This window comes from Psammomys obesus, unplaced genomic scaffold (assembly GCF_907164565.1).
Source record: "Psammomys obesus unplaced genomic scaffold, mPsaObe1.curated_primary_1811, whole genome shotgun sequence".
Classification (NCBI taxonomy): domain Eukaryota; kingdom Metazoa; phylum Chordata; class Mammalia; order Rodentia; family Muridae; genus Psammomys; species Psammomys obesus.
In genome coordinates this window covers 32,126,683-32,150,313 of record NW_026592118.1, presented here as the reverse complement: position 1 = coordinate 32,150,313, position 23,631 = coordinate 32,126,683, and the positions used below count along the sequence as shown (strand labels likewise).

At 41.1% G+C, this 23,631-nt stretch overlaps 1 protein-coding gene across 1 annotated transcript; it reads left to right on the top strand.

Moving 5' to 3' along the window:
• The first annotated feature begins 6,937 nt into the window (after nucleotides 1-6,937).
• On the top strand, nucleotides 6,938-19,148 carry Pdk4 (pyruvate dehydrogenase kinase 4). The gene is made up of 11 exons (XM_055612707.1): nucleotides 6,938-7,237; nucleotides 8,263-8,404; nucleotides 9,693-9,764; nucleotides 10,673-10,857; nucleotides 10,996-11,082; nucleotides 11,527-11,604; nucleotides 13,504-13,580; nucleotides 15,279-15,377; nucleotides 15,586-15,696; nucleotides 15,999-16,112; nucleotides 17,026-19,148. Exons 1-11 carry the CDS (start codon nucleotides 7,108-7,110, stop codon nucleotides 17,164-17,166), a joined length of 1,236 nt encoding a protein of 411 aa, XP_055468682.1. The 5' UTR covers nucleotides 6,938-7,107; the 3' UTR covers nucleotides 17,167-19,148.
• The last annotated feature ends 4,483 nt before the right edge of the window (nucleotides 19,149-23,631 follow it).

Here is a 23,631-nt window from a genome sequence, read left to right as displayed (position 1 = left end):
GGTTCTGCTTCTGTGAAGGAGGAGTTAGGGCTACTGCTACAAAGCCTTGTACTCAAGTACAGTTCCTCCTCAAAGGACCACCCAGTTTCCACAAAGGAAAGCATCTGCGTGAAAACATGGTTAAGAGGAAATAAGTGGTGCCAGCTTTCCTAAGTATGGATGACACCACCACAAACCCCTCTAAAAAGCTCTACTCTATTGCATTGATTTAGCAGGAGAAGCGCAGGGCTGAAACTTGGCCTTTCCTATCTGGACAGTTCTAGCACCATAAAGTCCCAGTATGGGATTACTCCAAACCATAAGTATGCAAATCCTTGTCATACATATACATATACATATACATATACATATACATATACATATACATATACATATACATATACATATACATATACATATACATATACATATACATATACATATACATATACATTTGCATATACACATACACATGTGTGTGCGTGTGTGTGTGTGTGTGTGTGTGTATCACACATCTGGGGTTCTGGGAAATAACCTCTTCCTGCTCAAGGAAACCGTTTGCTCCAGCACCTACCAGGATGAAAAACATTTTGATCTCATTTCCCTTTAGGGAGGAAGCAGGGGAGAGCAGGGAAGTCCCTGACCGTGATGTATACTTGTCTCCTGAGACAGGAAAGATATGACAAGCAGAAGTGAGCAGGAGAGACTATGATGGGCCTCAGAAGGGCTGGAATGAACATACGGGCTACCTAGCAAGATACTTACCCCCTACTTGGAGATCTTTGGGAAGGTCACTATTCAATTCAAATCTTGTAAGGGACCTCGGCGCGTTACAGCCCGGAGCTATCAGCTAATTCCATTCCCCAAAATTAATAGCAAGCTTTTCTTCAAAGTTGAGTGGCCGGCTTTCGTGGCTGCTGCGAAGCTCTACCCCATGCGTCGGCTGCATTTCATTTCTGAGGTAGGCAGGCTCTGTGATTTTTGTTGTTACAGGTAATGCTACGGTGGGCTATCTTACACATACATCTTCATGTTCTCTGTCCTTAAAGCTGGAGGGCAGACCTCTAGAATTAAAAGGTCTGAGACTCAGTATATCCATTACTGAGCTTTTCTCAGTTTAGCTAATTGCCATTTTTACACCAACACAAAGAGAAATGAACAGTGCTCACCACCAAAGCCTTAACAGCAGATTCCATTAGCTTTTTTTTTTTTTTTTTTTTTTTAATTTGTCAATCTGGTGGCAGACAATAACGCCTTAACATCTTACTTTTATCTTCTTAATCATCCTTACTTTGGGCATGTCTCTGTTTGCTTATTATACACTTCTTTTTCTTCTTTTGTTAACTTCTCATTTCCTGTGCTCACCTTCCCTCCTTGTTTCATTAAAGCAAATATCATATGTAATTGCGAAGATTCTTAGGAAGAAAATGAATAATAAGTTAGGATGAGACAAGCATTCTTCTTGTCTGCCTGCAAAACTTTCAAGAGTTTCGGGATTGCCTCTTTTTCTTTTCCTCCCTTACTTCCTCCCTCCCTCCCTTGCTTTCTTCTTTCCTTCCTCCCTTTCTTCATTCCTTTCCCTTTCCTTCCTTCCTTCCTTCCTTCCTTCCTTCCTCTTTCCCTTCCTTTCCTTCCTCCCTTTCTCTCTCCCTCCCTATCTCCTTTCCTTCCTTCCTTTTACTGGTAGGTCTGGAGTCACAAGGGCAACAAAAAGAAAGAGTTGGCTTCTCTGTGTTGTGAGGCACTGGAGCCTTAATGTGTGTCAGAAACCTGAGATTAAGACAAAAGCCTGTTCCAGAAGGATGACTAAGAGGGAAGTGAGCCATAGCGGGAGGCTGGACAAAGAGCTCTGAGTTGAGATTCTGGGAACAGAACCCACATCTGCATTACATTTCATCAGTGATGGGAGACCTCTGAGTTCTCTTCTTCCCTTCACTGCTAGTAAAGACTCTCCCAGGGTTTTTTCATTAACAAACACACTCCCAAACAAGTTCATCACCTGAGCTGTCCTCAGCCCAGCCCATCTGCCAGGCTCTACCAATGGCCTCACTTTCCCTGATGACATCAACAATTCCCAGTAGCACAGACTGAGAACACAAGAGAACTTGGAAAAACAAAGTTAGTAAACTTCATCCTGGTGTTTGACAAAGCCCAGAGATCCTACGAACACAATGGCTTCCCCTTAGTGCTCCTCTCTATTCCAGGGTCCTTTCCCTTGCCTGCATGTGAGGCTCTCTTCCACCATCAAAACATACATGGTATGTTGCCTCCTCTGAGGAAGTGTTCCCTGACTGCTTATTCCACACTCACACATAGGTGACAACTTTTTTTTTTTTTTTGTCAAGGTTACTCCCAAATCTGTACTATCCTCTAGGTAATAACTGTCCCATTTTTATCTTTATGGTCCTAGCGTCCGTCCGTCATGGTACCTGTTACACAACACATCCTCAATAAATTTTAGTGGAATTCAATTGTTGATAATTAATTTGAACATGCAGCACAATATCTCATTCCATCTTCTGTAAGGATGCTCTAGGCTATAGGCAGCCTAAACCAGCCATTAATCCTCTTGTATGTCTGAGGCTCAGAATACCCGTAGTTGACCAAGACACAAACATCCTTCCTCATTACCTACCAATTGTTTGCTAACCTTACCTATTTTTCTAAGATCCTCCTAAATACCAGCTCTCAAGGGCAGAAGCCCTGATCACCAGCCTAGCTCTCTCTCCAAATGCCTCTTTGGCTCAATAGCATTGCTGCTTGTCTGACAACATAACTGTCACCACAGCCCGTGACTGTTGTTTTAATGTCTTTAGTTATAGCTTTTATGCTGTGGATTAAATGAAAGCCTCATAAATTTAGACGTGAATAACCATTTTTTCCTATCATCCTTTGTGAGTCTGGAGTACTTAAAGGTATAGGTGATGTTACATCCACCAAGACACCTGATTCAGCTCCCGCACCTAATGTCTTCTAAGTGATCGGCAACCGGAAGAAGTTTTAGGCTCTGGTCTAAATCATTTACAACTATATGTTTTCACTGGCATTCTCTGCCTTTCACAACAGAGAGCTACTCCATCTCGTTTAGTGGTCATTCTTGCCAGGAGAATATCTCTGACCACCAAGTCCAAGGTCACTCCAGCTCATCTGTTCTTCCTGAGCATTTTCTTGATAGCTCTGATCTAACGTAATGTGTAGACTCAGTGTCCATTTGCTTTATGATGACTCTTCTCTACCCAAGTCCATGATCTCCAAGAGGGAACAAACCATGACTGCTTTAATCCCAAACCATGACTGTTCTCATCCTACTGAAAAAGCCATTTCTGAAACAACCATTTATCTGGTACATATCTGGTAAATATTTTCTCCAAATTTGCCAGTCACCCTTAACTATAAGTATTCTATTGTCAAATCTGCTAACAAGTCATGGCTTTGGAGTTTTGCTATGCTTATTTTTCCATTGCTTTCTTGGACTATACCCCTAGAGTGTGGGGGGACCCAAATAGGCTTCTTTTAAAGGATTTTGACTCACTTTTGTCTATGTCACCACCACCATCACTACCACAGACACACACACACACACACACACACACACACACACACACTGGCCAAACAGTGACTTACATTCCCAAAGCTCCCCTAAACAGCATTATATTATTAGATTTTTCTCAGGCAAAGGATGCAGGCAAATTTAATGTAGGTGAAAGTACAACTGATAAAAACCAAGAATCCTGTGTTTTAAGCTGGGATGTTGTATCTAGCCAGTTCTGCAAAGGGGCAGTATGGATTCCCACTTCCCAGCATGGAGAGAGTAGATTTCTCATACTTTGTGTTTATTTAATCGAACACATGAATTGGTTCTGACCTGTGATTCCCAAATAATTTTTGCACTTGACTTTTGTCTCAACTGAATCCCCTCCAGGATTTATGGTCAGTCTGAGGCTACAGATCCCAGTCCACCCTCAAGTCACGGTATCATATGGCACATTTGCCAACTAGGTAAAAATCTGACTTGGTCATTCCAGCTCAGCTACCATCCATGCTGCCAGGAATAACAACAGTTCCCATCACACTGAAGTGACACAGAAGAATGCCATGTCCCGAGAGCAGCCTGGTAAATATTATTGGATAGGATAACATGGAGACAAAAATTTTGGTGACCTCGGTTCACACTTAGCCTTTAGACATCTCTGTGAGCATCATGTGACTCCACCTGACCTGTATACACCCCACAGCGCCATAGGGTAAGGCTGAGCACACAATAGGCTTGAGAAAAATGGGACTTTCTAAATGAGAGTTATGTATCTCGCCCCACGCACTTTCCTTCCCTCTCCAGATTAGAATATCCTACTTTGTAGTATGAAATTTCGCCTATGCCCGATCTCATCTGTGTAAGGTGATGTGAGTGTGTGACTCTCATTTCTTGGGATGCCATCCAGGATAGAAAGGGAACTTTTACCTTCTGTCCCCTTGCTTCATTAAAAGACAGTCTTACTTCATTTTGACCTCTGGATACTTCTTTGCTCCCCAGAGCTTTATATTACATAGGATTCCAAGCACAAGTATGGGGTCTGGTGGGGTCCACGTACAGACACCCATGCTGTCCAGAACTCTTTTAGCTTAAGTGCTGGGGATGCAGAGCTTTGAGTTGCACGTCATTTAGCCAGTTTTCTTCTCTTTTTGTCTTCACTAAGGTGAAGCTGCTGATGTCTTTTCATTCATCTCCATATTATTCCTCAGTGTCTTTACCATACCCTCATTATCAAAAGACTATGAATGTCAAAAGTCTCCACTTTTGATTCCTCCCCCCCCCCCCATAAGTCTGAGCAAAATGCCTGGGTACAAAGGCAATCATAAATGCTAGAATGTATAGGCTATGACCAGACAGAGGTGGGAGATGACAGCAAAGCCAATGTGGTATTTCTAACCGTATCACACGAGTTGACACAGAGTTTGAGGGGACTAGATCGACAACCCACCCACCCATCCTTAACCCCCACCCTTCATAATGGCAATGGATTTCAGTGGAGGAAAATTGATACTAGACCTGTGAGCGGACACGTCAGGGAATCAGCAGAATACTGGAGTCTGGCTCTGGAGGCAGAGTTTGCACTAGAGATAGAAACTAGAAACCAGTTGTGTGGCCGGGCAAGATCTCACAGGAAAAAAAAAATGAAGAGTGGGAGCATACCTTAGAGTCACCCCATGACTTCCACAGCAGCCCGTTCTCCTTAAATGCAAGGTGATGGCTAACGAGGACCTTTGATAATAAACTGCCCTTGCCTCCTTGTTAGTTCCCATTTCATTGCATTTTTATTGATTTATTTATTTTTATTAATTACAGTTTATTCACTCTGTATCCCATCTGTAGCCCCCCTCCCCGTCCTTTCACAATCCCACCCTCCCTTTTCTCCTCCCATGCCCCTCCCCCAAGACAAATGGGCTGAGAAAGAAATTAGGGAAACAACACTCTTCACAATAGCCACAGAGGATATGAAGTATCTTGGCGTGACTCTAACCAAGCAAGTCAAAGACTTCAAGTCTGTGAAGAAAGAAATAGAAGAACATGTCAGAAGGTGGAAAGATCTCCCATGCTCATGGCCTGGCAGGATTAACATAGTAAAACTGGCCATTTTACCAAAAGCAATCTACAGATTCAATGCATTTCCCATCAAATTACCAACACAATTCTTTATAGACCTTGAAAGAAAAATTCTCAGCTTCATATGGAATAACAAGAAACCCACAACCTCAAAAACAATCCTCTACAATAAAAGATCTTCTGGAGGTATCTCCATCCCTGATCTCAAGCTGTACTATAGAGCAACAGTAATAAAAAAATAAATAAATAAATAAATAAAAAATAAAAAAAACCTGCATGATACTGGCATAGAAACCGGCTGGTGGATCAATGGAATCGGATAGAAGACCCAGAAATAATTCCATTACATTTGTAACCAAGTCGTCACCAGGGTCCCTAAATACAGGCTTCATTCTACAGTGCATTTAGAGTGGATGGAAGAGAGAGTGGTTAGGATGAGAGCTTTATGACAGGGTAATACGTTTCAACAGCAGTCATTAGCTGAGCAAATATTGAGTGCTAACAAAGCAGGGTAGGATGCACTGGGCATCTGACAGAGCCCCAGTCTCTGTCAGAAACAGACTGAAGAGCGCAGGTAACTACAAAACGCTACAATCGCTACAAACTGACAAAGGCTGCATTTGGAAGGGGGGTAGCCAAGCAACGAAGAAAGAGCTTTTGGAGCAGATAGTTTGTGAGGGGCATCCGAGAACCTTAGACAAAGAGAAGGTGAACAAATTCTCTGACGGGGAGGTGGGGGCCAAGCCAGTCGTACCGGCAGCTAATCGTTTTAGTTTGCATTTAATTAACAGGCAGAAAGCGCTGCAGGAGAGAATGATGAAACGATTAGGACAGTTTGTAAACTCGAAGCTCTGAGCTGTCTGCTAAGAAGAAAGTGGGGAAAACTATGGGGTGGCCGTTGCTTTCCCGGCCCAATGTCAGGGAAGCCCACACTTTGGTAAGCAGCTGATTGGCTACTGTAAAAGTCCCGCTCTGAGCGAGCACCAATGCGCTCTCAGAGCCCAGATTCTCGGAAACAGTTTCTGCCGAGGAATGTGTGACATTGAGATGGCTCCCGAGTTGTAAACAAGGACAAGTCTGGGCGGGCCTGAACCCCCTGGCGACCTGAGGCCTTTCCCTAGGGCTAATCTCGGGCCCACGGTGTCCCGGATGCGCAAAGTACCTCCCCCGCCTTCTTGGCCTCCCTCTCACCCTTTACCCCTCTCAGGCCGTGACACCCGTGTCGGGATCACGGTGTCAGGCCTTTCTGGTGACCACGGCCAAGGGGCGGGGCCCAAAGTTTTTTTCTCTGAGCTGATTGGTGTGGCCCCAAGTTCAGAGTCCCAGTGACTCCTCCCGGCTGGAGTTGTGGAGAGGGCGGGGGAGGTACATAAAAAGGCAGGGCAGCGGGAGGTGGGAAGACGCGAGAGTGAACCATTCACCCCGCCTCGAGCACCCGGGACCCTGAGCCCACAGCACGCTCCGGCTCCGCAGCCCTCGCCACCCCAAAAGGATCCTAGCCATCGGCAACCTAGGTGGGCATCAGGATGAAGGCGGCCCGCTTCGTGATGCGCAGCGCCAGCTCGCTGAGCAGCGCCGGCCTGGTCCCCAGGGAGGTCGAACTCTTCTCGCGCTACAGCCCGTCCCCGCTGTCCATGAAGCAGCTGCTGGACTTTGGTGAGAGGAGATGAGGGGCCCAGGAGGGTGGCGATGAGGCTGGGGAGGCCCCAGAATAGGAAGAGCTTAGCTCAGGGCAAGGGCAAATGAGGTTCCCTTGGCTGAAGAACCCAGGAGTCTCAAAAGGCTGAGCACCTGTTTTCCTAGTTTGGCTACTTTCTAACAGTTTATATCACAAGTCTAAGTCACCTGTAACCATATTGATGCTCAACTTCCACTCCACTTCCCTCTTCTAATGCTCTAGATCTTTGAGTTGAAATACATATATATGTGTGTATGTGTGTGTGTGTGTGTGTGTGTGTATATATATATATATATATATATATATATATATATATATATAAAATATGAAATACATATATGCATATACATATATATGCTTTCAGTCACCGTCTTAATAATGGACTAGGAACTTCCTCTTTTCTTCCCAAAGTGGTACTTCCTAATAACCATCACCACAGACTGATAGATTTAATCTTGTACCACACACACATTCCGCTGATCACTTAGCACCCCTAACAGACATCCTAACCATTTCACCTTTATTGTTTTACAACTGTTTACATTACTACTAAAATAAAAACCGGTTAGTCCCTTTCTGCAGCCGTGCTATAAGGCACATCTGAAGATGTCCGTGTGGAATTGTTTATTGCTTGTCTAGAAAGCTCTCTACCTCCTTCTACCCGGCCCCTTTCAAGTTCATACCCACTAGAGGGTGTGCTGTCCGACTTTACAGTGTAGGCTGGCCCTGAATTCATGGATAGGAATAACTGGAGAGTGGTCTGATTTCTACAGAGTGGATTTTCCTCAGAAAGAAATAAATAGCAATTCACCTATGTTGGTCACTCTTAAATGAAAAGGAGAAAAATAGAAAGGAAAAGACACTAAAGATATATGTCCTTAAAGTACCTGTAAACACGAACCTAACTGTGGTTAAGATACCATTTTACTGTGTCCTTTGTATTTGCTATTTGTCTTCATTCCCCCCCCCACCCCCGAACCTGAACATGTTTCATCCATTACAGGTTCAGAAAATGCCTGCGAGAGAACATCTTTTTCTTTCCTGCGGCAAGAATTGCCCGTGAGACTGGCCAACATCCTGAAGGAGATCGACATCCTGCCCCACCGATTAGTGAATACCCCCTCGGTGCAGCTGGTGAAGAGCTGGTAAGGGGCACACTGCTTTGAAGACTCTGGCTTCAAGTGTTACCTGAGCAGCACGTCTTGGACCATATTAACACCATGCTTGGATAACAGGCAGTCTTAACAGAAAATAGTTTTGAAAGTTGTCAATAGTTTGTACTAACTTAGGGCAGCTTATCTCTGGGACAGTCATGAAACAGAAAATTCTCCTTTACTTTGGAGGGAGTGCTTTTGGTTTTGCTTTTCTTTTTCCTTTCAACTCTCCTCCCCACCTTTTTTCCTTTTTATTTATCTTTCAAGACAGGGTCTTTTGTATCACAGCCTCCTGGAAGTCCTCATATAGCTTAGGACGACCTTGAAGTGTTCTCTACTTCCCTTTACCTCCCAGCTGCTGGGATTATAAGCATGTACCACCATACCCATCTTCCATGACAATATAATTCTGACTTATGACATACATTTGAAAGATAATCAGCATATGCAGTTTTTTTTTAATTTTGTGCTTTACCTGACAAAAGATGGAATCTGAAACTGCACAAGCAGTTCTTTGCCAAGATCGAGATGTATGCTGTTCAGAGAGGGTCTGCTTTTTGTTTCTTATCAGCAAAGTGATCCTTGGGTTCAAATTCTGCCTTTGCAAGCTCCTTTGGTGTCTTAGACCATAGTTGCCTCTACTGTCCCCACGTATTGTCACAAGAGCTGTCGCGTAGAATTACATGAGGTGATTTACTTCTTTAAAAGACTTAAAATAATGCACACACAGCCCATGTCCAGAATTCAGAGTCCGTTACTCTGATTTTGCCTTTAAACTAAGAATCATGATGTCTAGCAGGCAGGTTCTTGGAAGGCAGAACAATGCCGTAGACTGTGGCAGATACAGAGCTCAACCTGAGTCCACCCTCTGTGTAGCATCTCATTCAGCAATTGAAGACATCCCATGTGCCTACAGAACGAGTCTAATCTGAAACGTATGCGCAGTGCTACTCACTGCCGCTGTCAAGACTCCAGCTCTCCTGCAGAGGAGCACAGTCTGAGAAAAAGAAAAAAAAAATCAGAAACGCTTTCTAAAGAGTCGACTCTGCTAAAGTAGAAGAAATGAAAGCATCTGCCAACCAAAGTGGCCAGGAAAGTAGAGGGTGGAAAATTGCTGCTTTAAAAATATCTTAACATGTAATTTTCTAAAGGTCTTGAAGAAAAGTTTCAATTTTATACATATTGGTTCCTTTCCCCTTTCCAATCATTTCAAAAGTCGCTTTATTTTGTAACCCTTTGTTTGCATCTGACGTTAATTTCAAAGTGTCTCCCATTACAGGTACATTCAGAGCTTGATGGATTTGGTGGAGTTCCACGAGAAGAGCCCAGAAGACCAGAAAGCCCTATCAGAGTAAGCTTTCTTCCTTTAAAAAAAGAAAGAAAGAAAGAAAGAAAGAAAGAAAGAAAGAAAGAAAGAAAGAAAGAAAGAAAGAAAAGAAAAAAATGCATGTTTTGAAATCTGAGTCGTTCTGGACACATCAATCAGATCTTTTCTGAGCTTAATGTAAAGAGCACTGACCTTTCCCAGGGAATTACTACCCCCCCACACACAAATTTTTGGCTCATTGTGGTTTTAAAAGTGAAGAACTATAGAACTGAAATTAATGCTGGGTGTGAACAAACACCGAGGGCTAGCAGTTTTGCTTTCCAAAGAATACCATATTTGCTTTAATTTTAGTCCAAAGATTGTATTTGCAAGAGAGTTTGCTGTAACACAGTTTTAAACGGACTTCTGGGTCGTTAGTGATTACATATTTTCTTTTAATGATTTCTAACTAGCTAAATTAGCAGTCTTAAAAAAAAACCTGATGAGAAACTTCAAGGGTTTTATTTTCACAGTGGCTGCTGGAATCTTCTTTGATTTCAGATAGTCTCTTACAAGTAGGCTTAATGAACATTTTGTTTGTTTGTTAGTTTGTTTCAAGACTGGCCTTCTCTGTGTAGTCTTGGTTGTTCCGGACTCACTTTTATAGAGCAGGCTGGCCTCGAACTCATAGGATGAACACTTTTAACGAATGTACCAGTCATAGAGCGAGCAGTTCTACATGGAACCTAGAAATATAAACCCTTTCATGAAGCTGCTGCTGCTTCTGCTACAGTAGGAGAACGCGTAGTGACGGTCTGAAAGAAGCTCCAGAACTTTGTAATCAGCTGTGCTTAGGTTGGCTACACAAGAAGAGCTTTAGTTTTCTCTGAATTAACTTAAGGACCTGTGGGAAAGTTCCTCACTGTCCACTAACTGTATATGTTCTGCTTTAGCTTTGTAGACACGCTCATCAAAGTTCGAAACAGACATCATAACGTCATCCCTACAATGGCTCAAGGGATCCTGGAGTACAAAGACAGCTGTACAGTCGATCCTGTTACCAATCAAAATCTTCAGTATTTTTTGGACCGGTTCTACATGAACCGCATTTCTACACGGATGCTGATGAACCAACACAGTAAGTGAGCTTCTCAGGAGATGGTCCAGAGTGGTGGTACTGAGCATTAGCCATGCCGAGGCTGGACCCAGGGCTGGCGACCGGGCACTCGCAGCCTCTGTGGCTTTATAACAACTTTCTGCTTTCCTTTTTCAACAGTCCTTATATTCAGTGACTCAAAGACAGGAAACCCAAGCCACATTGGAAGTATCGACCCTAGCTGTGATGTGGTAGCGGTGGTCCAAGGTAACTTCTAGACGACTGTTCTTCTCTTATTGAAAATGCATAATACATGGTGGGCAAATCTGTAATGTACGGCATTCTGTAAATGAATTTCTGTTCAACGTGTTCTGTCTATGCTTTATGAATTCCACCATCGAGCCCCCCCTGCTTTTGAGTGTCAGGAGTGTAAGCACTCAATTATAGTATCATAAAATATTTAAACATAGGTGGTCCATGTGCCGTATTCTTATATATTATATTTGATCTCTGAAGTCCACGTGTTCCTGTTGCTACAACGTCAATAAAATATTATGCTTTAATAAAATATTAAAGAGACATTTCTCATACATGTGAGCCAGTTCTCCAGGGACTAGAATTTTAGAGTAAGTGTAGTAAACACATTGGATCACTTGACAACTGTACTTGGAGTAAATTTATTTCATTGTTATGAAAAATTTTTTATTCCAGATGCTTTTGAGTGCGCGAAGATGCTCTGCGATCAGTATTACCTAACATCGCCAGAATTAAAGCTCACACAAGTTAACGGTAAGCTGGCAGCAGGACACAAGGAGGCCTGATAAAGCTTAGTATTGCCGTTTTTGTAAATAAAAGGCAGGCTTTGTGTTCTTTTCCTTCTCCCGAGCTTACTTAGAATTCATACAAAGTTTTGTTTTCTTTTGTTTTGAAAACAAGATTCTTCCTAATCGCCTCAGCTGAAAAACTTCAGTTGTGCAGACAGCTTGCTAACAGTGACTCATACGGAACAATGCTTGGGGAAAGACGTACCCAGGCTCTGATATCTTAGATCAAGGAAAGATGGCTTACTATAGAATATGTAAGATTGTTGTCAGGCACAGTGCCTGGAACCCTGGAACTTGGGAAATAGAGGAGTTCAAGTCCTTCTTACATTTCAACTTCCAGGCCAGCTGAGCATATATAAGACAGTGTCTCAAAAATAAATAAATAAATGGTAAAACGTAGCATATGAAGAACAAGGATATCTTTGAAGTATGGAAAACAATTGTGAATGGAGATATCCTTCTCAAGAAGTTATTCACAGAACTAGAGAACAAGGATACTTCATAAATTGCCCTATAAGGAATAAGATAGACATAGAATGACAGATATTGCATGATTCTAGTCAGTGGGTTGTTTTTTTTTTTTTTATCTGACTCATACATCTCATTGATATAAACCCCAGTTATTCACAAGCAGAGGTTACAGCAGTGCTTGTCCAAGGCTCAGGGGAGAGATAAGGGATTGCTTTTGAATAGGTGCAAAGATTCAGTTGTGTTAGATGAATAAATTCTAGAGATTTGGTGTACAACATAGTTAACAGTTTTATTGTATTATACACTTAAGGATTTTTCAAGTATACTTGAACTTGTGTTGAATTTTCTTACCATTTTTTTAAAGTTTACTGCAAATATATACTGCTAACTGAAAATGGAACATACTTCAAAATTTGAACTCTATGCTATCTGGTGAGACAAGGCCTTCACACATGGAGGTGATTATATGAGCAATGAAAGGGGCGATCTTTATCTTATTCTCTTCTACTCCCAGATCAAGGCATACCTATATTAGAGATATTCATTCCTTTCCACTATAAGTATAGTTTTACAAGTAACACACATCCAGTAACATTTATTAGGGGCAAGACTGACAGTTGTTTGATTTAAGCAGACTAACTCATAGAGCGAGGACATGGAAATGTAAGTGAACACTAAAATGAAAGTGGCAGGGCTAATGATGACTGACTCAGAGTAAGCAGAATTGTACAATACGTGCGGATAAACTGCTTGACCTCTTGGACAAAACAAAGGCAGGACTGTGCCAGACCTTCCTTGTGTTTACTCATTCAAAGCTTTCCAAGTCCTGGGACATCAAAGAACACTTTTATTTTTCTTTTTAGTGTCATGAGATTTTGTTCCTGTTTTCTTTACCCTGTTGGTGAAACCTAAAAGCATTTAGCCTTCAGGATTTAATGTTTTGTGGTGAAAAAATATCAGGTCATTTAATATGCATTGAGATATAAAAATTGTGGCTACTATTAATCTTAGTGTTCTGAGCGTAGTGATCCCTTCCGTCTTCAAATGCATTTAGTTTTAACACTGACATCGTATGGTTCAAACATGTTGAAGATACAACCATCTACGTAAGTTGATTTATTCTGCCACCTCACACTTCATCCAACCACATACATTTGCAACGAAATGCAAACTTTGATCCTGAATAAAAGGGGCAGCTGTATGAGCATGCAGAACATAAGCCAGCGGTCTTTACTGTTGAAAAGGGAATATTCTAAGTCACACTTTTCAGCTGAGGAAAACGGCAGTCATCCTAATCTTGTTTAAAACTAAAACGTTGATCAAATAGACACAGAGGTTCATTTCAGCGAAATATTTGTTTCTTGATTTAATGAGTTTAATTATTTTTTTCTAGGAAAATTTCCAGGCCAACCAATTCACATCGTGTATGTTCCTTCCCACCTCCATCATATGCTCTTTGAACTGTTCAAGGTATGATATTGCACAGCAATCGTAGGTTTGTCTTTAAATATCTCACTGCTCACAGTTTGATCATTCCCCATTAAATAAAAACCACTATACACTCTTCCAAGAACACTTAGGTATAAAGAAGCTAAATAGCCAATGTTTGGAAAAGTGCACAGAGATCAAAGTAAGGCAGTATGTTTGAGAACATGCATTATACTCAGCACTATAGAGTGGAAAGGGTGCTCCCGCCATGTCTTCAGGTGTGTAACCAAGACATTGTCACTGGTTCTTTAAAGAGGGCATCGTGTGAATGCGTTAGTGAATGAAGTCTTACAACCTCCAAAATATAGACTCTCCAATTGCTGACTCCAAGGTATAGGTCCTATAGGTGGTGGTTGGGGGGTGGGGAGAGCACATTCTGTATCCAGAACAGCCAGTCCCATCACATGAATACAAACCATGCGTGGACTGTGTTAAAACGCAAAATTTAATGCAGGTCTGGAGTGGTGGCCAGGATTCTGAATTTCTACAGTCTCACGGGCTGTGAGATTCTGATTTCTAGGATTCTGATTATCCACAGTCTCACAGGCTGCAGAACCCTGATTCTCAGGCACTGTGTGGCACAACCAACTACAGGCCTCAAAAAAAGAGAGATTCATGGAGATATTTAGGTTCTGTAGGTCTGAGAATTTACATTTGCAGTACTCTGAAGACTCAGATTTCTCTATTCTGCATAACTAAATATTGGTACCAAATCCTTTTTTTTCCATTCTGAGATCATACCAACACTCCGAACTTCAGTGAGAAAATAAGAATCACTTGAAGCTTGTGTTGAGCTCTAAGATAATTTCCTGGATTGACAGAAGGAGGAGATACTTTAAAAAGTAAAATCTGCCTCTAATACTGACAAAGCCAGTTGTTATCTAGCTTACTCTAGTGTTTTACAGTGAGGTATTGATGAAACTATCAAACATCTGATCTATTTTATTTCACCTCAGTGAATATCTGGTGTCATATACTGATACCAAAGGATAGTCAGAAAGGAAAACAGACAAATGAAATGAGACTTTACCTACTGGGCCTTCCCCTGGTAAGCTAAAGATTTGTTTTAGTTTACTTTGTGTTAAGGAAAATGTGATACTTTTTCGTCAATTTAGTTTGTTTTTAATTGAACACTCTACCTTACAGAGTTATTCTGCCATCACTAGTGAAAGTTAAGATGATGTTCAAATGCAAATAGAAATTTAATTTAGAATTATTGACTGTCCTTTTAAATAGTAATAACTTTTTTTTCCAGCAAGTTTTATAAAAGCCAATAAATTGGTTCAATGATTCACTGTTCATTCCTTATGTAATAGTCTTTGGTGTTTGGATATAAAATGTAATGGAAAGACAGAAAAATAAGGCACTAGGAAATGGACTATAAAAACCAATTTCTACATTTAAATTAAGCTTACTAATAAGAACTTGACAGCCAGCAGAATTGTTTTTACATTATACATTACTCCCAGGAGCTATATTACATGGTAAATGAAGATTTTTCATTATACATTCTACATGACACATTCATAAGCAGCTATATTTACAGAGATGTTTTATCACTCACTTAAGAAATAGGGACTTTGAATTTGCCCTCTGTTGTTTTTATTTTAAACATAAAACCAGTTATTTATTGTCTCTCATTCATTTTCATTGAACTCCTTATGGTTTTGTTGTCTTTAGAATGCCATGAGGGCCACAGTTGAGCATCAAGAAAATCGCCCTTCCCTGACACCAGTTGAGGCAACCGTCGTCTTGGGAAAAGAAGACCTTACAATCAAGGTAACTGCTCCCTGCTTTTGTTTTGGGTTCTGTCTAGAGAGAACTAAAAGGGGCCGATAATAGCATGGCTTTCTGTTTGGGACAACTCTCGAAGCCATGTGTGCCAGATGGCTTTTAAAGGACAGGAAGACTTTTTTTTTTCTTTTTTTAAGACAGGTGCCCATTGTTGTTAAAGTATAGCTCTGACCTATTTGGTTGCCTGTTTCAGATTTCTGACCGAGGAGGCGGTGTTCCTCTGAGGATTACTGACCGCCTCTTCAGTTACACGTATTCCACTGCCCCGACCCCTGTGATGGACAATTCCCGGAATGCCCCTTTGGTAAGGCCGATGATACACCTGACATCATCCCAGCCACCTAGATCTAAATGTAGGGTGGGAACTATAAAAATAATATTTAGGCAAGTTCATCGATGTAGTGAGATAGGCATGCAGGAATCTGAGAAATAAGACAAAGCTAGCTAACTTTAGAGGGAAAACACTAAGGACCTCTGATTGGGAGAAGTTGTTATTCATTTAGGTTCTCAAACATGAGTTTCAGAGAGGATCCTAGCTCCTTTTCACGTCTGGTATTCCGGTGATCATGTCTGCTTTTTCACTAACCCTTGATCTTCCACCTGCAGGCTGGTTTTGGTTATGGCTTGCCAATTTCTCGTCTCTATGCCAAGTATTTTCAAGGAGATCTGAATCTCTACTCTATGTCAGGCTATGGGACAGACGCCATCATCTACTTAAAGGTATGCTTTGAACTCAGTAGAAAGCCATCTTTTTAAAGTCATGGTTTCATTTGTACGGTCCTCTGTGAACTCTTCAAACTGAGTTAGCCTACGTAATATACAGTTATTAAAGTTCCTGTTTTGATATGTGCACACATACCCAAGAGAAAGCCAAGCCACGTTGGCTCAAGTGCTGACCCAGAGACAGAAAAAGCTTCAGAGTGACAGCAGACCGATGCAAACCTCAGACAACCTCTCTTCACAGCTGTCAGGGTAGCTAGGGTTCTGTTTTACTCAGCCTTGTGGGTAATACATGCTAGTGGTGTTTCTGACGACAACAATGCAAATCAAGATCTTTGTAACCTTAAGCTGCCTCTACTTAAAACCCAGGAGAACAATTGCTCAGGAGCTGTCAGTGGGTGCCAAGAATTCCCTGTTTAGATTTTAAAACGTGAAACATGTTTTCCTATCTCGGATAAAGCCTAAATTTGTTTGTTAGGATTACTCAGTTCATTGTTTGCCAAGTATTTTGACCAAAATTGTCTTTCCAGCTAGAAAGAACCACAGCATCAAGCTTCTAGGCTTTTGTTTTGTTCGTTGGAATTAAATGCTGAAGTGCCCTTTGACTGTCTGGAATAGTTACTGTACTTATTTATTTCTGAAATGGGCAAAAGAGTTCAAACTGTAGGGAAAGAAGTCTCTAAATGATGAATAGTGGCATCTTAGGCCTCCAGCAGAGACATGCAGGTTTCTCTCTGGAAAGAGTTGCTTTCTTCTTCAACACTGTTTCCTCAAGTATGCAACTGTCATGTGTACAAAGTCAACTCACTGAGACTGTTTGGATATTACATCATACTTCTGAGTGTATTTTGAATAACGAAGTACAGCCATGTGTCATTTCTTTAATTTGGTGTTTTCTCTGCCCTCCGTCTAGGCTTTATCTTCTGAGTCTATAGAAAAGCTCCCTGTCTTTAACAAGTCAGCCTTCAAGCATTATCAGATGAGTTCTGAAGCCGATGACTGGTGTATCCCTAGCAGGGAACCCAAAAACCTGTCAAAGGAGGTGGCAGTGTGAAGAGGAACACTTAGGAAACCTTACGGGATCAAAGTGGGTCTATGGCAGCGCTGCTTCATGAATACGTGTGTGGACTCTTGTTTCTGCAAACAAAACCAAGCAAGCGAAAAAAAAAATCAACTCTAGAACAGACATTGATCCAGCGAGTGGCGGAGCTTGGTTGTGTGACCAGGGAGAAATCAGGGCAGGATTCCAGTAGGTAACAGGTGGCCTGCTTCTCATTTGGCAATGCAGAATGATCCATGATTATTCCAAATGCAGGGAAAGGAGTCCATCTCTGAGTTGCACCTCTTCCTCAGCAAGTACCGAGTCTGAGGTTTGCAATTTCAACAGCTGGATGTTGTAGAATTCTTGTTGCCATCTAGATAGATTGGTATTCAGTGAACTTTAAATATTAAGACCGCGGTGTTTTCCTGCCATACAAAGGTTAGAGAGTTACTAGAAACGTATGTAAATGAACATTTTATAGGTGTTGATATGTTCTAGAAAGAACAGGATGAAAGGAATCAAAGCACTTTCCTGAGCTTGTAGCCGATGTGCAAACTCAGAAGAAAGCTTCTCTGTCGAGACTTCCAGCATCATGCAGCCTTTTCTGATTGGGCTGCACTCAATAAGCCAGTGTTTTGGGGCTGGTGCCTAGCCTACAGTGAAATGTTAAATATGCACTGAACTCAGGAAGCTGGGTTGGAAAGGGAGATAAATTGCCAAAGTGATCCAAAGATTGTATGTGGGGGGAAAAAGCATATTAGGGAAAGAAATCACATATTCAGAACTTAACTGGGAAGAGATGGTTCTTCTCTGACTGGAAATGGTGAAGACTCTAAGGGCGTCTACTTTCCAGGCTTAAAAGATGTGTATTTTATGTTTTAGTTATATTCTTTACACTCCAACATTAACATATCGTTCAAATTTTCTAACTGCCAATTGGCTTGAGGACATTAAAATTTAAATCTTCTTGGAGCCTTTTTTTTTTTTTTTTTTTTTTTTTGAGTAGTCTGGAAGTAAAAAGTTCTTGTGCCAGAATGATGAGAATAATGGAATGATGTCCTTTGTGAATCATGGAGATGTTGAGAACTAGTAACTAAATGTTGTGACATGCAGAAAGACTGGGAGGATACAGGCATAATTGGCAGGGGGAGGTGATCCATGCAGATCACCTTACAAAAGAACGAAAGAAAAGGAACAAGGGAAGGAACCGAGAGAGGAAAGGAAGGAAACAGAAGACAGGCATCTTTCTATTTCCCTACCAGCTAACCCAAGGACTCCTCTGTGTTTTTCTGGGTAGAGAGGAGGAGGAAACTGTGTCCTTGAAAGCGGTATGGCTTCTTAAATAGGATCTCACTCTTAAAGGATAAGGAGCTTCGTGAGATAATAAAATCATTGTGTCAAATTAATGTCAAAGCTTTCTTCTGCACTGTGAAATTATCAGTCCTGTGTGTCAGCTGAGTTTGAAATTTGTATTTAAGTTCGTGGTGACCTAGTGCTGAGGTCTTCTGGTTGTGAACAGCTATTTGTTCTGGATTTCAGATTCACCTGTAGAAGTCCTGGACAATGACTTTGATGGCAGGGCTTTGCCTCCTGCATTGATTGATCACACAAAACTGTTGACATTTAGGTTGCCTGTTGTATCATTGTTGCTGGCTTGTTTTTTTAATTGAAATTTCAGCTACATATTTGTGCATATATATACTTGTGTTTACCAAAGATCTATGACATTTTGGTTAATTAGCCCAAATGCCATAAGCTATGTTTAAAGAAAAGAAAAGAAAATCTTTAGGATCTCAATAGCATCAACTGTGTAAATTAGGTTGGAATAGTCCTCTCTGTTATTTATGAACCCACAGGAGACTTTCAGCTCTACTGGATGGATACTAAATGCCCAGGCCCACTTAATTTATTATTAATGTGTGAATTATGTTTTTGTTTTCAGGTTATGTTCAGAGAAATGTCATAATTTTATAATAAATACTTTTCTTATAATAGTGATGTGGTCTTAAAATTTCTTGTCTTGGATAATCTTAAAGTGTAATGAATGGTTTCAACTAAAGGGATTCCTCACTTTATAAGTTATAACAGACATAGCTCTTCTACATTTGACGTAGGCTTTGAAAAGTGTCAAAGCAACTTTAAAATCCTAATGTTAAACCAAGGGTTGTTTGTAATTCAGCAATTATGTATATGCTCAATGAACATGCAGTGCTAAGACGGGCTGGCCTGCAACTATTTATTCAGTAACTTTTTTCAATGCTAATGTTTCCTGCCATCCTTGAGTTCACTTTCCCAATTTCACTTGGTGTGGTGTTTGCACACTGTGAAACAGCAAAACAATAACCTAGATAATTTAAATTCCCAAATACCTTTGGGTTAAGAATCTGCATGACAGTAATTTAGAAATGAGATTAAAAAAAAATAGAGCCAACAAGACAGCTCAACGGGAAAGATGGCCTCCACCATGCTTGAGACCTGACTTCAATCTCCAGAGGCCACACAGTAGAAGAGAACAGAATCCTTCAAGCTGTCTTCCAACCTTCACATACACATAACTGCATGTGAACACCCAACACATCAACACATGAGCATACCCAACACATAAAATAAATTTAAAAGGCAATAATGAGAAAATGAATTATTATGTTAATTCATGGCTGATGCAAATTTAACCCTCCCCTGACTCTGGATGATCAACTCTCTTCCCATCATAGTTCTTTTACATGGTGTATTAGTTATTTTCCTATTGCTGTGATTAAAAACACAATGATCAAGGAAACAGTTTTGCGTATCTCAATGATAGCAGGGTTTATTTAGATCTTACAGTCCCTAAGGGATAGGAGGCTGTCACCCCCTCTCATGGTAGGGAGCTCAGCAGCAGGCAGACATTCATGGCTCTAGAGCAGTAGTTGAAAGTTCCAATCCACAAACCGAAAGCCGGGGTCACTAGGAATGGCTGGAGCTTTTTGAAGCTCACCCCATAACATGCTTCCTCCAACAAGGCTGTACCTCCTAATCCTTCCTAAGCAGTACCTCCAACTGTGGACCAAGAATTCAAACACAAAAGCCCATGTAGGGCTCTACTCATTCAAACCACCATATTCCACTTCCTGGCCCTCATAGGCTTCTGGTCATACCATAATGCAAAATAAATTTAGTCCAACTTCAAAATTCCCCATAGTCTTTCACAATCTCAACACAGTTTGAAAGTGCCAAATCTCTTCTGAGACTCAAAGCAGTCTCTTAATTGCAATCCCTTGTAAAATCAAACACCAAATCACATTTCCAACATACAATGGCAGTGAATATATATTACCAATCTAAAAGGGAGGAATGGTGACATAGTGAGGAAACACTGGACCAAAGCAAGATTGAAATCCAGCAGGGCAAATTCCAAATCCTGGTAGCTCCTTGTCTAATGTCAAAGGGCTTAGATGACACCCTTCTGGCTTTGCTGATTCCAGCACACTTCTCTCGGAATGGTTCCACTCCCCCTTCTGAAGCTCTTCATGGCAGAAATCTCTTGGCTTTGGCATCTCCAACATCTTAAAGTCCCCGACACAATCCAGACATCACTTTCACAGTTTCATACAGTGGCCTCTCAGGGCCTCTATACAGAGACCCCCTGCTACATGCCTGATTTCAGGAACTCCCCTTAGCGGTTGAGGAAGATTCAATAACCTCTTTACTCATTTATCTTTCATCACTGTAAAGCCAGAACCATGTGAACCAAACCATCAACTCTGGCTACACATTTTCAGCAGCGTTTGTTTGTTTGTTTGTTTGTTTGTTTTAGAAGTGTGAAACTCCTTAGGCCTTTTCCTTTGCTAATTTAGAAGCTTAGTTGGATGGGGTCTTGCTATGAAGCCCCCCCCCACACACACACCACTTAGTTGCAATGGGGATCAGGCATCTTCTAAATCTCTTTGTCTGTTCCAGAACAAGCCTTGGCTCCAACAGTACACTCTCTGGTGTTTTTCTCTCTTCAAGCTGAACACTTTGTATTTCTTTGTGCTTCACTTGCTCTTTTCTGTGGTACCCCCGCCAGACAGTGGCTACGAAGAACCTCAGGACAGAGTCAATATTAGGCTACCTTGAAATCTCTTCTACCAAAGAAATTCTTCCATTACTTTTGATTGGTGTCAAGAAAGTTCTTAGGATGAAGGCAGTAATCAGCTCCATGCTTTGTCAAAATGCCACAAGAGCAGGTCTCTTACTGAGTTGCTAAAATTGAAACCCCTTGATCTGGATGGACCTCAACAGTCTACCTTGTTCTTAGCACTTACATCTTCCAAGCTCCTCATAGGATGGCTTGTTAGCCTCGGTTTAGCATTCAGTTGCTTCTCCAGCTTAACTCCCCAAATCTGCGTTCCTCCAGAAACCAGCATGGTCAGATTTATATAACACACATTCTGTTACCAACTTCTTTGGGAATGGCAGATGGCTGGAGGCTTTTGACGCCTCAGAGCCATCACCATTACACACCTCTGCCTCCTAATCCTTCCCAGAGAATTTGACCAACTGGGACCAAGTATTCAAACATATGAGCCTGTGAGGACCATTCTCACTAAAACCACCATACAGGTGACTTTCTGCAAATGGGAAATAGGAAAGGAAAAGAAAGAAAAATTAGAGTAAGGAAGTAGTGGAATGGATTAGCCATAACTAAACTTTAAAACATTAGAAAACTAATTATATTTAAAACAAAAAATACTACCAACTTAAAAGAAAACTGCACAGTGACTCTTTATTAATGATGCAATCTTTTCCCTGAGTTCATTTTCCTTCTGTCCAGTCGAAGGACAGAATACTTCCTAAAGGAAACATGTATCTCTCTCTTTCTGTCTCTGGTCTGTCTATCTATCTATCTATCTATCTATCTATCTATCTATCTATCTATCTATCTCTTGTTTCTGTCTCTCTCACACACATACACACAGAAGGTAAAGGTGCTTAGCTGTACAATTTCCTCACTTCAAGCTGCTTGACAGGTAGACAGCAACAGTGTAAATACTCAACACTTTCACCCACATACCTTTGTGTGTGTGAGCAGATGTGTGTGCATGTTTATACATGTGTGAAAATATGTATGCATGTATGTGTGCATATAGGTTCAACCTGGGACATTGGGCCTCAGGAGCTATTCACCTCATATTTTTGAGACAGTGCTATGGTTATAAGAACATATCTCCGTGCCTGGCTTTTTACATGGCTTATGCCAGATGGAACTCAGATCCTAATGCTTGTTCAAGAAACGCTTTATCCATTGTCCTAGCTCCCAATCCCAAAATATTCTTTTTCACTCAAGTCAGTGTGTGCATCTCCGTAGGATACTATTTTCTTTAGTGAACAAAGGAACCAGATTCTTGTATAGCCTATCTCTAGACCATTTGATCCACATTTCAAATTTGTTTATAAAAGGTAAGATGATTTGATTCCAGCTGCTATGACTTACCAAACAGAAATCACTGGAGTCAGAAGCAGGTCATGGACTTTGACCATTGCTTTCATCTCCTACTGCACTTTGAAGGGCTCCATTTCATTTGGCTATGTACCCACTCTGTGAAGTATGTGGCATCATCTGAGCGCTTTGATCTGGCCTGTGGGTGGAAGAGGCAGGGGGACTTGCATTCTTTCATTGCAGCCTACAGAAGAAGTCAAGGAGTTTCCACCACAGACACTTAAGATGAAACATTATGACCCCCATCACCCTTCTAGCCTCACAGCTCTCCTCCATTTACACAGTTCAATTTTACTACTCACAGGTGCTCAGTGAATCTTCACTCAATAGATACAGAAATGTGCATGCTTGTCAATTTCTGGTCCTGGAATAGGCCCTTGCCAGTAGGACGGATTGGAACTGTGTGACAAGTAATGGCAGAGACACTGTGTAGGATTTACACCTTAAGTTACAGTCAAGAAGTTCTGCAGGGTTTCAGAGACACCAGAATCTGCTTCCATGCTAGTTAATTAACAGCTGGGTTTTCTTTGATGTTGCCTCCATGATTGCTGTTAACCTTCAGAAACATGTATTTCACAAGAAATTAAATAAAAGTTATAGGCAATAATTTCTGGGGCAATATCTTGAGTATGTGGTCTAGTTATTTAGATTTTATGGGAATTCTTCTACCTTTCTTACTTTAGCCCTGATGAAAACCTATTATTTTTCCACCTATCACAGCGCCTTGTTGGAAGTGAGAGTCTTTAGTTCTTTCCCAAATGTAAACTAACATTAAAATCCACTCAGAACAGAAATATAGATAGCCTTGATAATATGGAAAATCTATTAAATGGTGTGAAAAATGATATAAGTTCACATAATGACAAATACAGCAATGAAACAATGCAGTTCATCAACAAAATAGAAGACATTACTTTTATTTTGCTGCTACCGCTTAATATAGTGTTGGTAACACCCAGATTGTTATCAAATAATAAAGTACAGCTAGAAATTATTTATTAGTATTTTGCCTCCCA